The sequence below is a fragment of the Syngnathus typhle genome, linkage group LG20 (genome assembly GCF_033458585.1).
Source record: "Syngnathus typhle isolate RoL2023-S1 ecotype Sweden linkage group LG20, RoL_Styp_1.0, whole genome shotgun sequence".
NCBI classification, from domain to species: domain Eukaryota; kingdom Metazoa; phylum Chordata; class Actinopteri; order Syngnathiformes; family Syngnathidae; genus Syngnathus; species Syngnathus typhle.
In genome coordinates, this window is record NC_083757.1 from 7,956,520 (window position 1) to 7,970,947 (window position 14,428).

Below are 14,428 nucleotides of genomic sequence, written 5' to 3' on the forward strand. Positions count from 1 at the left end.
GACGAGTCCCTCCAGCAATTTGTCACGAATTTTAATGAAACCGCCACAAATGTGTTACCAAATCAACGAGAAAGCTTTTTTTTTTGGTTTGTTTTAACGTGCAAACTACATAAAATATTTAAAAAAACGTTTTGAGTTAATAAACAAAATATTTTCAAATAAAAAAAGCTAAAACAGGACTGGTTGAGGTTGGATTTAACCACAGAACGAAGTGAGAGAGGAAGAAATTGTACTATTAGTAGTGTTTAAATAAATAAAATTGACAACAGGAAGACTTAAAGGAGATTTTATTAAACGTTGTTCAGTTTTAGAATGATTGTATTCACTCAAAACGTTATTAAACCAGAGTTAATAAACCTAAATTTTGAAATCCTACCCCCGTAATGGATACAACATGGTACATTCGTAGGACGACGCATTTCCGGGTGTGCGTACATCCCCACTAGTGAAACGTAACATTTTACATTCTAACGCGTGTTGCGTCTGCGCAGCGGATTTCTAGTCAAATTTGATTTTAGATGGTGAGTAAACACTTTTTTCTGCGATGTTTCTTTAAAAATGTTCGCGAGCATTAGCATGTTTTGTTTTTAGCCACCATCGATTAGTACAGTATCATGATACGCAGGAAACAAGGTACAATAGAAAAAAAGAATAGAATGCTATAATAAATGCAAAAATCTGTTTGTCGACTTGAATAAAACGTATAAAAATAAACCCTCTGTATTTGTTTAGCAGAAGCAAAATGGCATCTTCCTGTGTGCAGCTGTGTATCAGGCACAGACTTGTTCTTCCGCTGAAGACAGTGGCTTTGACCGTCTGCACACAAGCTCGTCGTTGCCATACATTCATCAGGCCTCGTCGACCTCCAGATGTCTCTGGGATGCAAGCAAAATATCAGCAGAGACCATGCATCTGCTTTTATAGTAATATTATCTCCAAACAGGAAAACAAAGAGTCAAAACAGTTAATACACCTGAATGATGATGTGTCGTCAAATGAAAGCCCCACATCGTTAGGTACATACTCCGAGTGGACATATTATGTGGAAAGATCTTGCTAGGGAGGCAACTATGTTTTCTTTGTCTTCAGATCAGGATGCTGCCACCAGATTGCCCGCGCTGGAGGAGATCAGCGACGAAGAGGCTGCGAGTCTAACACCATATCCGTCCATCCCTCCAGCCTCCGCCTCTCTCAGAGAATACGTTGACCAGTCGGAGACGCTTGTAAAACTAGTGCAGCTTGGTAAATACTGAAGACGCACGCAAATCATATAGTTTTGCAGCATTTTTGATAAGGCCTCCCTGGCAGGGGTGAACCTGTGGAAGCTGGAGCAGAGGCCCAATGTCGGCTCCATGCTGCTCCGTCTCGTCTTTGATAAGGACGTGGCTCCGAGACTGCTGTTCCTCAAAAGCATCGGCGTGGACGACTCTCGTCTGGGCTACGTCGTCACGCACAACCCGTTAGTCCTCACGGAGGATTTGGAAAACCTTCAGGCCAGGTGATGAAATGTTTGACATTACATTTTGTATTTCAAACATTGTTAACTCAACTGTTGTTGGCATTTATCAGAACCACATTGAAGGTCTGCTTTTGACTATATGGAATCAATCATGTTTTCACACTCTCTTCTCCAAGGGTGAACTATCTCAAGTCCAAAAAGTTCACGAGCGAGAATGTAGCATCGATGGTGTCCAGAGCTCCTTATATTCTCAACTTCAGCGTGAAGAGGCTGGACAACCGTCTGGGTTTCTATCAGCAACAGCTGGGCCTCAACGCAGCCAACGTAAACATATAGTGCAACATCATCACTTTGTTGTCTGAGATGAGGAATGACAGATGCTAATTTTCTTGATGACATTTAAAATGAGATTTTTTTTTTTTTTTTCTATCCAGACTCGTAACATTGTCGCACGTCTGCCCAGACTGCTGTGTGGCAGTTTGGAGCCAGTTAAAGAAAATCTCAAGGTGATAGTATAACAAAAACATGTCGTCGCTTGCTTTTTGGGACATTAACATTTGAACATGTGCGTTGCCGTTCCAGGTGTGCGAAATTGAGCTGGGCTTCAAAGCCAATGAGATCCAACACATGGTCTTGGCTGTCCCCAAAATTCTGACGGCCAACAAGCGAAAGTTGACTCAAATATTCGACTTCCTCCACAACACGATGAAGGTGCCACATCACCTGATCGCCAAGTTCCCACAGGTACATTGGACTTCACCTGCCGTGTCATAGTTGACCCAAGCATCCATGTTCATTCTTTTTTGTAACCTCCACCAGGTCTTTAATAACAAGTTCCTGCGCATAAAAGAGCGCCACCTGTTCCTGCAGTACCTGGAACGGGCACACTATGACCCAGATCAAAGCAGCTACGTTTCTCTGGAGCGCTTGACGTCATCTCCGGATTACACTTTTTGTACTGAGGTGGCTTTGGCCACACTGGAAGATTTTTACGTCTTCCAAAAGACGCTTTAACGTAATATTTCTTGCCGTGGTGAAATTTGGCTTTTACTGTCTGTGCCATTTAAATTTGGGTGAGAGGCAGGTTCCACCCTGGACTGGTCAGGAATCACTCACGTCACACAAACATGTACTTGCTCACATTCACACACTATAATGACAATTTAAAATCTTTAGGGAACCTAAACTGTGTGTTTTTGGACAGTGGGAGGAAACTGGAGTACAGGTATCCAGTGTTTTTCCAATGGGCTTTTTGGATCTAAAGGTATTTTTTCCTTTTTCGCTATTTACAAAACCCCAATGGTACTGTACACTTGCCAGCACTGTATTACACTTATTGAATTAAAACCAAACAATAGCTCACATTATTTTTTTTATCTGAAACTATATGTAAAATGTGTTAAATTGCATTTGAAATTTCACATTTTCTGTAAAAAAATAAAATTGTCCAACTCTATTTGCGCATACGCCTCATTTCCGGACTGTTCCTTACCCACGATGCACCGCAGTGCTCCCCAAAGTTCAACATGGCGGCGAGGGTACCAGGTAAAAATTTCCTCCCCATCAAATAATATCGAATGTTTATTCTTCTTTTGAAGTGGGCACTGTCAAGTTAAGCAAGGAGCGGTGATATGTACCACTCGGTTCGAGTTCTGTAACGTGTAGGGCATTAGCTTGCTTTTGGATTCTTTTGAAACGCGTTTGTCCTTGTCCTGCCTGCTAGCTGATGCTAATGGCTAACCTGCAGTTTGTGCTAATGTGCTAATAGTACAAAAGGATTGATGACATCTCTTTAATATTCCCAAAGTTAATTAACGACTGTTTCGTATTATATTCAATGTGTCGTGACGTTGATGATCGCGTCTAAAGCAGTGTTTCTCAACCTTCCTCGACCCTATACAAATATTTCTTATCGGGAGTAAAGAAATCCTAAGGCACAGCACTTAACAAAACATTGCATAAAAGTGTATATACAGGTCAGTTATGTACATATGTTTTGATAACCGCTCACAGCGCATTGGTTGAGAAACACTGACTTAAAGAATTGGTTGTCAACGTTTTAGCATGGAAAAAGTAATATCAAGTTTGTGTGAAATACCACCCTAACCCCCCCCCCCCCTAAAACCCCACAGTGGCTTCAGGCAGGCTTCTGGAGAGTGTACGCAAATGGTACTACGGCTTGAGTGGCTTCAACAAGCTTGGTAAGCACACAAAGTTAAAACGACCTTCAATCTTCGAAGAGAAGCTCAATTTCGACTCCCCTGCGGCAGGTTTGATGCGAGACGACACGATGTACGAGGACAGCGATGTAAAGGAGGCCCTGCAGAGGCTCCCGGAGAACGTCTACAATGACCGCATCTTCCGCATCAAGCGAGCTCTGGATCTGTCTATGAAGCATCAGATCCTCCCCAAGGACCAGTGGACAAAATATGAGGAGGTACAGTAGTGCACCCTTTGCCCTCACACGCAACATGTTGACAGCGCTTTTTGTGCGTTTAGGATGAGCCCTACCTGATGCCGTACCTGGATGAGGTCATCCGCGAAAGAAAAGAAAGAGAAGAATGGATGAAGAAATGAGTGAAAGCAAGAGAGCGGGGCCGGTTAATCCTTGCGCGAATATCCTTGGTGTTGTATTTAAAATAAAATCAAAGCCTATAGAGCTATTAAAGTGTCCATTTTGAAAAAAGGTCAGCTGTTTATCTTTATTGAAGTCAGCTTTTTTGACATGGAAATGATTGCATACACTGTCATTTTCTAAAGTATGTGACATGAGCAAATATTTTATTAGATTCATTAGATGTTGAGACGGGATACGGCAAAGCTCAGGCCTTCGGGTCAGAAGCGACATCGAGTTCCTTCATTCTACGTGAAGGCAAAGATGAACATTGCATCAATTAAGCCACCTGACTGCTTAATTGTTCTTTTGTGCCCTCCTGTCATTGACTTCAGTAATGGTCGCCATGAAGTTCCCCATCACGCTGTTGAAGGACGTCAACATGGACACCCCCAGTTCATTGTTGGTCTCGTGAATATCCGGGTCGTAGGCGCCCATGAGGGGGGTGCGCAGCTCCATGTCCCCTCTCCCGGCCCCTGCCAGGATTGCCAGCAGCTGCTCCCTGACCTCCCGGAAGAGTGCCTCGTCGTACCGCAGCAGGGTAGCATCGTCCAGCGGGTACGCAGCGTCCTCTGGGTAGCATTCACGAGGAACGGGAAGTTCCACATACCTCAGCTTAGAGAACCCCGCCGCCAAGAAGCTCACGAGCCTGCGCAGGGCCGGCGCGCTCAGAGGGTTGCCCAGCAGCTTGAGCTCTTCCAGCGCCCGGCAGCGGGACAGTGCCTCCACTAAGGCGACCCCATCCTCCACGCCGCACTCCTCCAACACCAGGCTGGCCAGTGAGCCCGAGCAGCGGCCCAGCAGCTTGACAAAGGCTGCGGCAAAGTCGTCAAGGACTAGGTGGCCGCTCAGGTCCAGGCGCATCAGGTACTCGCTGTGCAGGCTGTTGGCCAGATAGGTCATATCCACGCAGCTCAGGCGGCAGTTGGCCAGCTCCAAGCTTTCAAGCGGTGTCTGCAGGGGGCTGATTTATTTTCATTGAATTCAAACAGATCATTTTAAGTAATAGTATTGCAATATTTGTACAAACCGGATTTGGTTGAAGATGGGAAATTGTGTAAAATGTAAATAAATCCGAAATACAATTTGAAAATCCTTCTTAACCCCTATTCAATTGAATACACTACAAAGAGAACACATTTAATGTTTTATTATTTTTGGAAATACTGGACGTTGTGTCCTCTGGACCAAAGAGGAAACGGACCATCCGGACTGTTATTAACGCAAAGTTCAAAAGCCAACATCTGTGATGGTATGGGGGTGCATTAGTTCCCATGGCATAGGTGACTTACATTTCTGTGAAGGCAACATGAAGGCTGAAATGTACATACAGATTTTGGAGCAACATATGCTGCCGTACAAGCGACGTCTTTTTCATGGATGCCTCTGCTTATTTCAGCAAGATAATGCCAAGCCACATTCTGCACGTGTTACAACAGCGTGGCTTCGAAGTAAAAGAGTCCAGATTCTCCCCTGGCACGCTTGCAGTCCAGACCTGTCTCCCATTGAAAATGTGTGGCGCATTATGAAGAGTAAAATATGACAGGGAAGACCCTGGACTGGTGAACAACTGAAGCGGTTCATCAAGCAAGAATGGGAACGAATTCCACATGAGAGTGATACCTGGGAGTGATACCGCAGTCAGGAGCATGGCCATGTGGAGTTTGCGGGAAGGGAGTGCAAGCTAACTCTATCCGGTGCAAGGGTTGTCAGAGATGAGTACACCGGAGATGCAGCGGAGTAAAAGGTAGCCTACTAACTGCAAATGAGACCTTCCAATGCAAGCGGTGCAGGGGAGAAGTTGCCCAAGCAGACCCAGCTGAGCAAGAGGGGCTCACAGTAGATGGGGAGATGTACGAGGTGGTGGACAGCTTCTGCTACCTTGGAGACATGCTTAACGCTGATGGGGGGGTGGACCTAGCAGTGACCACAAGGGTGAGAAGCGGGTGAAAGAAATTCAAGGAACTCATGCCCTTCTTAACATCTAAGGCCCCATCCCTGAAGATGAGAGGCCAAGTGTACTCAGCCTGCGTCAGAAGTGGTATGACGTACGGAAGCGAGGCATGGGCCCTGAAAACAGTACACGAAGACAAACTAAACAGAGCAGAAATGAGGATGATCAGATGGATGTGTGGTGTGTCAATGAGGGAGGAAAAGACCAGTGCAGAGCTGAGAAAGAAGATGGGAGTGGAGGCCATAGTGGATGTGGTGAGGAGAGGCAGACTGCGATGGTACAGACATGTAGTGAGGAAGGACGAGAACGACAGTTATGTCGTATAACGGAGAGGGAACAAGACCCAGTGGCCGACCTGGCAGACAACCGTGGCAGCCGACATGATGGCACTCGGCATCAACCACGAGATGGCCATGGACCGTTCCCGGTGCAAGAAAGCCAGTCCAACCCAGCGGACTTTAAACCGATGATGATGAGAAGCGACGAGAATTAGTCTCCTCTCTTCCAAAACGTTTAAGTGTTATTAAAAGGAAAGGTGATGTAATGAAGTGGCTGCACGTGTTGCAGCCATGAAATTCCAAGTTAATTATTTGAAAAATAAAATAAAGGTAATGAGTTTGAGTATTAAATATGTTGTCTTTGTAGTGTATTCAATTGAATATAGGTTCAAAAGGATTTCCAAATTATTGTATTTTGTTTTTTTTTACATTTTACACAATCTCCCAACTTCATCCAAATCCGGTTTGTATTGTATTGAATGCAGATCTATTGATGCAAGATTTTCTCTGAAATAAACTCACTCGGTCACTGCCAGTCCACTAAAGATGAATTTTGCATTCTATCGCTAAATTTGGTGTTATTCGAGGACTCCAAGTCTGGTCTCACCTGAGCAATTTCCTCAGGTGGCCCGTGAGCGTGGAGAATCCCACACAGAGCTCGGTCAGGCTGCCAAGCTTGGCCATCAGGTTCCCGAGGACGCCCATCAGCTGTTGCTCATCCGCTCCCAACCTCCTGACATCCAGCGCGCCTGTCGGCAGTGTGAGGGAGCACAATCTAGGGAAGTCCACCTTGGAGAGCAGTACCTCCAGGTGGACGGCCTCCAGCGGGACGTTGTGCACCACTTCCAACTTGGTCACATGCTCGGGCTGGGCCAGCCGCAGGACGTAGAAGAGCTGCTTGAGGGCGAGCGAATCGGCCCGGAAGGTCACGAAACGTAGCTTGAGGGGCGAGTGGTGCGCCAGTATCAAGGCCTGCGTCACCAGCTGGTAGTTGCGGCCCGTGACAAAGCCATTAACACGCACGTCCACGGCGGCTTCTAATGCAGAGGGGGGCACATCGTCGTCGTCCTGCACGGCCGCCGCTGTCTCGTAGCACAGCTGGCTCAGCAGCTCCGTGCGAGCCCAGCGGCCCAGGGTGGTCCCGCACGGGCAGTCCTGCCGCTCCACATCCTTCAAGGACGTCAGGTCCACCGCGCGCAGGATTTTGGCATACGTGCTCGGCGGGGACAACACATAGTCCTTTACAAAACAAAAACATCTGCAATCTGCTTACCTTGAATAATTCACAACGTTAAACCCGGCGGGGAAGTTCATTTTGAAACAATTTGTGGAAAAACAAGCAGCCATACCTTCAAGCCGGTACAAAGTGCAGTGAGACACGGCCGGCAGGTGCGCGAGGTAAGGTCGTCGGGGCAGTCGGGCGTCTCGCACAGCAGCTTTTGAAGGTGCAGCTCAGGCAGCGGCCATGTGCACACCAATGCTCGCAACAACTCGGGCCGCTCGTGCAGGTAGCAGGCCTTGAAGAGGGGCGGGTACGCGTCAAAGGACACGTAGGCCAGCTTTTGCTCAGCACTTGGGCCGCTGCAGACGAAGGCCTCACAAGAGAGAAAGCGCAGAGACTTCATGCTTTCGCTTCAAGCAGGCCACTGGCGCTGCCTTGTTTTGCTCTGACTGTCGAGACGAGGTCTCGCGGCGGCTGAGAGGGGGGTGTTGGTTATTTATAGGAACAGCTGTCTCTCGTCCTTTGCCAGTCACCTTTGTGTGCTGAGCTGTGATTTTTTTAAGTGTGTGAATTAAACTACTTTGGGGTTTAATTGTCATATTGCATCATAACGTCGAATTTTTACAGCTAGCGATTTTACAAGAATCATCTTTTTTTTTCCAAGATAAAAGTCATTGTAATAATAGCTGTTTTCTGTATAGAGTCAAAAGAAGTCATATTTTTTTTAGATCTGATATATTATTAAGTGACAATTTATCAAGTTGAAATATATGCTTGTGAGAATTTACCCAGATTTTTCTTTTCATTTGAGTTGTAAATTTATTAACTATTCTTAGTGTAATTTTTTTACCATTTCAATTTACAAACAAAATACTTTTAGTAAGAATACAGCTCATCTCAAGAGGAATATATACATATATATTATTTTACAAAACAAAGCTTACAAGGCATTAGACACAAAGGAAACAAACAAAGCCAACTTAGTGACTGCAAGTAAAACAACAACATAACACATGACTGTTCAAGTCAATCCGAGTCCGTGTCTGTTAAAACGTCATCTGCGCTACACGCATTCTTTGATGGCATGGGCGGGCGTAGGCCCAATGTGCGTCCAGATGTAACCTTTCTGCGGCCGCACGGGGACAGTGGGGAAGGGGGCACTCCGCGACTTGAAGTACTCGGACGGCGCGTGACACACAAAGTCCAGGTACTCCATCTTCCTGGGCAGGTCCTCCTCCGGACCTCAAAGCAGACACACAAAACAAATTACAAACATGCCGCCATTTTGAAGGCCTGCGATAAATCTTAAATTCAGATGTTCTAGCTGGCTATATTAGTTTTATTCCTGTATCACAAAACCTGGCATTTGGCAGTGGGAGGCATCTCACTCACCCAAAATATAGGTGCCGGCGTCAAAGTGGTCTTTGGGGCTAGCCTGTGTGGGAATGAGCCAGGTGAGCGCAGCACTCTTCTCGCAGTACTGGTCCTGAACGAAGCCTCGTATCTGGGCATAGTAGGCCTTCCCGTCCTCTTCGTCCGTCACCTTGATCACGTCGCCGATCTGGTAGTACACGCCCTGCCATGGTGCCGTATCACTTAGAAAAATCCAACGTGACGGCAGGGGGGCAAAAGAGTCCTAGTACCTTGTAAAACACCGACTCCGCCGTGATAATTGTGGAGACGGATTCGGGCGCTTTGATTGGCTGAGTGGCAGAGATGAATGTTTATGAGGCGGGGGACAAATAGTATGCATGAAAGCCACAGATGTAGGTTTTACTTACATTCTTGAGCTTGAAAATGTGTCTCCGGCCCTTGCCTTTGGTGGACACTTTCTTCTCGGACGCTGGGGCTTTATACTTGGTGCTCCTCAGACGCGCCGACCGCCTGTGGATCTCCTGCTTTGACTGAACAGCACATTTTTTTTTAAAAATCTGCTCCAGACAATACTTTGACAGTTGATTGCCCTTGCAAGTTTTGTCTGACATATTTTCTGTGCTAACCTCCTCACTTTCCTGCTTTTCCTTCTTCCCTAGTTGACCTACCGCTTTCCTATGCTCTTTCCTAGTTTAATTCCTCACCACCTTCTTTTTCATCTTTCCTTTCCTTCTTCCACTTTCTTCGCTCCTGACTCCAATAATTTTCCATTATTGCCAGTACCTGTAAAAAATTATCCAAGTTAATTTAAAAAATCTTACACCTAATGTGGCCCCACATGAGTATTTACATATATTATATATATTTGAAGACGAACCAAGTGTATAGTTTGCCACGTGTATTCCAGTGCGATTGGTCCCAATCTGTCTCCTTACCTGCTTGCCTCCACCATTGCTGGGCTGAGTGCTAGACGACGCGGAGGCTGCCGACGGGCCGCCGCCAACACCGCTGGTAACGATGCTGCTCTTCACCGAGCAATTATTGCACAAAATCTCTCCATGGTTTCCTTTCTTCCACATGGTCGACGAGTTGGTCTTGCAGACGGTGCAGCATGGCTTCAGGCCCAGCGGCATCGTTCCCACAATCAATAATAAAAATATCCTGCTAGCTGGTTTTCATCCGGAAACGCCATACAAGTGCACCAAAGATTGTAGGATTGCTCATTTAACGTGACAGCTATACTAAGATGATTTTGGGTCGAAGAAGACCACTTATTACAATAAAATCGTCTTTTATAAGGTGTATTTATTCATTGACGGAGCTAAAGAAAGCCAAAATCTTCTTCGTTGCCGTTTTCGTTGTGATGGGTTTGCTGCCACCTGCCGAATTGGTGCTTGATGGTTTCGATTATCTAATGTTCTAATACAAATTAACGTTTCAGAAATAAAATGACCAAAAGCCAAAACAAATTAACATTTCAAAAAACAAACTGAATACTGTATGATGTTTTACAAACAACTGTGGCTATGATGTTTGTTTTGTGTCAAAAAGTTGAACGAAACTTTTTAAAACGCAAGCAAAACATACCAAGCCGCAAGCAAAAAAAGTACCAATTCAAAATACCAAACGCAAAAAAAAAGAATTCAAATAAAAAATGCAAGATTGCAAGAAAAAATTTGTAAACTGGTGTAAAAATATTTTATTGCGCTCCCTGACATTTTGCTTCTGCTCCGTGATACTTTGCTTCTACATGATACTTTGGTTCTGCTCCATGATTCTTTGCTTCTGCTCCCAGTTTCTTTGATTGGGGTTTTGACACAAACATGAAGCGTGGGTGGGATTTCCATGGGTGCAATCCTATTGGTGTTTTTGCGTTTGCCAGACATTTGAGCAAGCGCATAAGCGGCTCTTGCCACGGCTACTCTGCTTCTGATTGGTTCTTCTAACAACGTCATCACCAGCGCGACACTGAAAACGAATCCGTGTGTGTGAGTGTGTGCGTGTGTGTGTGTGTGTGTGCGTGCGTGTGTGCGTGTGCGTGTGCGTGTGCGTGTGTGTGTGTGCGTGTGTGCGTGTGCGTGTGCGTGTGCGTGTGTGTGTGTGTGTGGTTGGCCGCTGTGGCGATAACAAGCCACGCTGCATGTGCAATCTCTTGCACAGGGGTGGGCAACATCCGGCCCACGGGACCGTTTAATCCGGCCCGCCAACCCTGAACAAATTGTATTATTAAACTTTTTTTTTTTTGGTCATTTTGCCTGCAATGACTGCGTTTTCCCAGTAGATGGCGAAGCGCTCGCCTGCGCATTTACTACCGGAAGCCGTGTCAGAAAGCTCGGTGCACACTCACAAGTGCGTGTACGTACTCAGTAGTACGGACTTGGCGCACTCTCGCTCTATTCGTATCAGTCCCGAATTTAGAGCGTGGGCTTTGACAACAGCATTCTTATAATTCGCGCGCTGAGCTTTCAGATGCAGTTTTGCGCTAAAGCCACCCACAAACCTTCCCCTGGAATCCTTCCATTAAAATGAGTGGCCCGAAGAAAAGAAGTGAGTGCCGAATGTTAAAAAAAGAGTGACTAATTTGGCTCGACGTTCGCGACGTCCTCACCTCTGTTACCAGATGTTTGTGAGTTAAAACACTGCTCTGATTTTCAGATACCCCTCACCGTGTTGCCGTTTTGATTACTTTATTTGGATGTATGCTTTCACCGATTCTTCAAGATGATATATTTGGTCAGAATGTTTGCCGTTTGATGTGATCCCATAAGATAAACATCTTTCATTAATCTGACCTGCAGGCACTGAAGTGATGGAGATTGTTATTCATAATAACAGTGTCGTATTTTATGAGAATCACTGATAGCAGTTTTTTAGTGAATTTTTTTTTTTTTTTAATGCTGTTAATGAATGCATTTGTTTTCAAAAAATTTGTTTGGAATATCCATGCTTTACTACCTACTAAAGGCCCAGATCTTTTCTAGATGAAATACATCAGAACTTTTGCCTTTTTGGATCACTTTTTTAGCATGTCTGGCCCACTGCATAGTCGTTGTATACAAGTTTTGCACACGAGCGGAATGCCTCTCTTGTTCTTCTGCTTGAGCTGCGGCTGGAGCCGTGGCCGGGACAGTGCGCCTGCGCACTGTGGCCTCATTGTCTTCCGGCCTGACAAACATAGTCGCAGCCTCATCACTTTTCAACTTTCTGTCTTTTGTTACATTTCAACTTTCTTTGTACTTCATACTTTTTCTTCCACATTGGTATGTATTGCATACAATTAAGAAATCTACTCGCCATGAACTTCTCATCTCCTTCAGGAGATAGAGATTTATCGTTCCCTTTTCCCATCTTAATTTTAGTTTTTCTAGTTTTTTTTCCAATCTTTTTTTTTTCTTTGAGGATCCTCAATGCAGGTTTAAATTGACCTTCCACCAAATTCTCTTTGCAGTCAATTTATCCTACCAGTCGCACACTCAACCACACAAATTTCTTATCCCTGCCTACGCGAAGTCCTCTTTTAAAAATAAAAGAGCTGCTTCATCCGGATGGGGGACTCTACAACACCCCTTCCTTCCCTGGGAATTGAAGACAACTGTCCAGTTACCCAGCCCTGCCAACGCGAAGTTGTCCCCTTAGAACAGTGGTTGTCAAATGAGGGTACACGGAGGTACGTGAGATTTTACAAAAATATATAGAACAGTTTGAAAACCACTGCTCCAGAAGAGCCACTTCATCCGGAGGGGGACTCTACAACACCCCCTCCTTCCACAAGACTTCTTATCTTATCCCTGCCTATTTTTATTCCTGTGCACTTTTACTTTTACGCGTTTCACAACCACACAATTTCTAACTTACCTGACCCCTGGTCCGTTGCATTGCCGGAACCCGTCAATCCACCTCCGGCAGACGAAGGCAGACCTAAGATGCTGGCCCAGCGAAGAAATTCTCTTCCCAGGACTTTCTTTTCCAGGTCCCCCTAAAGGACGCTGGCTTGTCGACAATGCAGCACGTCCTCCTCCGTCAGCCAGATGGCGGGTATGAGGGTCCCGGGTTTCGGCACCAAAATGTTAGGGTGGTGCTCATTCTAACTTATTTTGCAAGAACCACACAGGAGTCAAGCAAGTCATTTTAGACACCTGCAGGCGGAGAGTTCACTCGTCGCTGTGCTTACAGCGATGGTCGAATGAAGTCTGACTCTCCCTTCCCAGAAGAGCATCTTTATTACGAGAAAAAGGGTGGGGGTGACAGTGGACTGAATAGACAAGTTAAAGCCCTTGACCTCTGGATTAGCAGAGCAGGGGATGTTTTACGACATTGTGTAGGATGGGACAAGCTAGGTTATTTATTACTGGTTACACACCAACATAAGCACACCACATTCTTTATGCACTGTAAACATCTGACATTGTATTTTTCAGTTTGCAGAACAACTTCTTTCAAATGAAGAAATAGATTTCTCAGCAAAGGCACGTGATATAAATAGGTACAGGCTGCAAATTGCCACCACACTTCTATTAGAGACTGGTAAGTAATATGCACCCAAGAGATGTTATCGCCACCCAAAGAATGGTCCTGTCTGTGCTATCAATGCTATATACAACTCAGTTAAGTTTTACACAGGGAACTACTGTAGCAATTCTTCTGTCTTTGTTTTCACAGATGATTTATCTGATTTGTGCTTTGTTTGTGGGGAAGCTACACATGACACAGACAACAGATGGGTAATTATGTCAGGTCTTGTTAACTAATGCATGTGATGATTAAGAAATATATTGAATTACACATTCGTTGTAAATTATTGTAAATGTGCTGCATTGTATGATCTTGCTTTTTTCTTTGTTTACCAAATTCAGTGTGACGAGTGTTGCAGGTGGTTCCATCTTGTATGTGTCGGGGAGCCTCCAACCGAAGGCTCTTTTTTGTGTACAACATGTACAGAAATTAAATGCTAAATATTTGAAGCTTCCTTGAAGACCATTTTGCTTTATTTTTATCAAAATTTGTATTTTTTATTTTATTATTATTTTAAACAAATTTAATTCATTTTTTTCTTAATAAAATTTAAAGTTATAATTTTTTATGTATGTTATATGATTAAGAAACAAAGTTGTTTGACCAATATAAGGCCAAAGAAATTGATAAAGTGCAGTAATAACGGTATCAGTGCACAAATCATCAGAAAAAAAACAGCTGGAGTCCAACACTCACCGTTTTCAAAATAAGGGGGGGGTGGGAACACATCCTCACGGCTGCCCCTGTAATTTGGCCTAGGAATAAGGGATTCTGTTCAAATTTGCCACACTGCCTGAACAGACCCCCAGGAAGACAGAAAAAAACCAGCTGGAGTCCAGCACTCACCGTTCTCAAAATAAGGGGGGGGGGACATATCCTCACGGGGCAGCCATGAGGATGTGTTCCCCCCTGTAATTTGGCCTAGGAATAAGGGAACTTTTTTCAAATTTGCCACACTACCTGAACTGACCCCCAGGAAGACAGAAAAAAAACAGCTGGAGTCCAGCACTCACCG

General features: G+C 44.9%; 4 protein-coding genes and 1 long non-coding RNA gene across 7 annotated transcripts; 3 read left to right on the top strand and 2 right to left on the bottom strand.

Moving 5' to 3' along the window:
* The first annotated feature begins 372 nt into the window (after positions 1 to 372).
* On the top strand, positions 373 to 2,915 carry mterf3 (mitochondrial transcription termination factor 3). Of its 2 annotated transcripts, none has more exons than XM_061267685.1 (8): positions 373 to 521; positions 736 to 1,016; positions 1,090 to 1,242; positions 1,309 to 1,498; positions 1,636 to 1,783; positions 1,894 to 1,965; positions 2,042 to 2,203; positions 2,279 to 2,915. In XM_061267685.1, the coding sequence occupies exons 2-8, from the start codon at positions 743 to 745 to the stop codon at positions 2,471 to 2,473; spliced, it is 1,194 nt and encodes a 397-aa protein (XP_061123669.1). In that variant the 5' UTR covers positions 373 to 521; positions 736 to 742; the 3' UTR covers positions 2,474 to 2,915. The 2 variants fall into 2 exon arrangements, with proteins under 2 accessions (XP_061123669.1, XP_061123667.1); XM_061267683.1 differs by having other exon boundaries at positions 388 to 521; positions 733 to 1,016.
* LOC133144773 (cytochrome b-c1 complex subunit 7) lies at positions 2,582 to 4,145 on the top strand. The gene is made up of 5 exons (XM_061267691.1): positions 2,582 to 2,723; positions 2,968 to 3,004; positions 3,592 to 3,660; positions 3,730 to 3,896; positions 3,959 to 4,145. Exons 1-5 carry the CDS (start codon positions 2,703 to 2,705, stop codon positions 4,034 to 4,036), a joined length of 372 nt encoding a protein of 123 aa, XP_061123675.1. The 5' UTR covers positions 2,582 to 2,702; the 3' UTR covers positions 4,037 to 4,145.
* lrrc14b (leucine rich repeat containing 14B) lies at positions 4,129 to 8,000 on the bottom strand. Its single transcript, XM_061267678.1, has 3 exons — positions 7,655 to 8,000; positions 6,913 to 7,544; positions 4,129 to 5,037 (listed from the first exon to the last, which is right to left on the bottom strand). Exons 1-3 carry the CDS (start codon positions 7,928 to 7,930, stop codon positions 4,371 to 4,373), a joined length of 1,575 nt encoding a protein of 524 aa, XP_061123662.1. The 5' UTR covers positions 7,931 to 8,000; the 3' UTR covers positions 4,129 to 4,370.
* Positions 8,001 to 8,424: 424 nt separating this feature from the next.
* Positions 8,425 to 10,270, bottom strand: gatad1 (GATA zinc finger domain containing 1). 2 transcript variants are annotated; one of them, XM_061267840.1, is made up of 5 exons: positions 9,837 to 10,270; positions 9,309 to 9,431; positions 9,171 to 9,230; positions 8,920 to 9,103; positions 8,425 to 8,769 (listed from the first exon to the last, which is right to left on the bottom strand). In XM_061267840.1, exons 1-5 carry the CDS (start codon positions 10,032 to 10,034, stop codon positions 8,591 to 8,593), a joined length of 744 nt encoding a protein of 247 aa, XP_061123824.1. In that variant the 5' UTR covers positions 10,035 to 10,270; the 3' UTR covers positions 8,425 to 8,590. The 2 variants fall into 2 exon arrangements, with proteins under 2 accessions (XP_061123824.1, XP_061123825.1); XM_061267841.1 differs by having other exon boundaries at positions 9,309 to 9,684; positions 9,837 to 9,976.
* An 870-nt stretch (positions 10,271 to 11,140) lies between these two features.
* Positions 11,141 to 13,867, top strand: LOC133144967 (uncharacterized). The gene is made up of 2 exons (XR_009710799.1): positions 11,141 to 13,622; positions 13,755 to 13,867. It is a non-coding gene; the product is annotated as an uncharacterized LOC133144967 (long non-coding RNA).
* Positions 13,868 to 14,428: the final 561 nt, after the last annotated feature.

Coding starts and splice junctions, on each gene's coding strand:
- lrrc14b (XM_061267678.1), bottom strand. CDS start 7,930: ATGAAGTCTCTGCGCTTTCTCTCTTGTGAGGCCTTCGTCTGCAGCGGC. Junction 7,545..7,654: donor CACTTTGTACCGGCTTGAAG/GTATGGCTGCTT, acceptor TGTTTTGTAAAG/GACTATGTGTTGTCCCCGCC. Junction 5,038..6,912: donor CACCTGAGGAAATTGCTCAG/GTGAGACCAGAC, acceptor AAAATAAATCAG/CCCCCTGCAGACACCGCTTG.
- LOC133144773 (XM_061267691.1), top strand. CDS start 2,703: ATGGGCTTTTTGGATCTAAAG. Junction 3,005..3,591: donor CATGGCGGCGAGGGTACCAG/GTAAAAATTTCC, acceptor AAAACCCCACAG/TGGCTTCAGGCAGGCTTCTG. Junction 3,897..3,958: donor AGTGGACAAAATATGAGGAG/GTACAGTAGTGC, acceptor TTGTGCGTTTAG/GATGAGCCCTACCTGATGCC.
- mterf3 (XM_061267685.1), top strand. CDS start 743: ATGGCATCTTCCTGTGTGCAGCTGTGTATCAGGCACAGACTTGTTCTT. Junction 1,784..1,893: donor TGGGCCTCAACGCAGCCAAC/GTAAACATATAG, acceptor TTTTCTATCCAG/ACTCGTAACATTGTCGCACG. Junction 2,204..2,278: donor TGATCGCCAAGTTCCCACAG/GTACATTGGACT, acceptor AACCTCCACCAG/GTCTTTAATAACAAGTTCCT.
- gatad1 (XM_061267840.1), bottom strand. CDS start 10,034: ATGCCGCTGGGCCTGAAGCCATGCTGCACCGTCTGCAAGACCAACTCG. Junction 9,432..9,836: donor GCAATGGTGGAGGCAAGCAG/GTAAGGAGACAG, acceptor TGTGCTGTTCAG/TCAAAGCAGGAGATCCACAG. Junction 9,231..9,308: donor ACATTTTCAAGCTCAAGAAT/GTAAGTAAAACC, acceptor TCTGCCACTCAG/CCAATCAAAGCGCCCGAATC.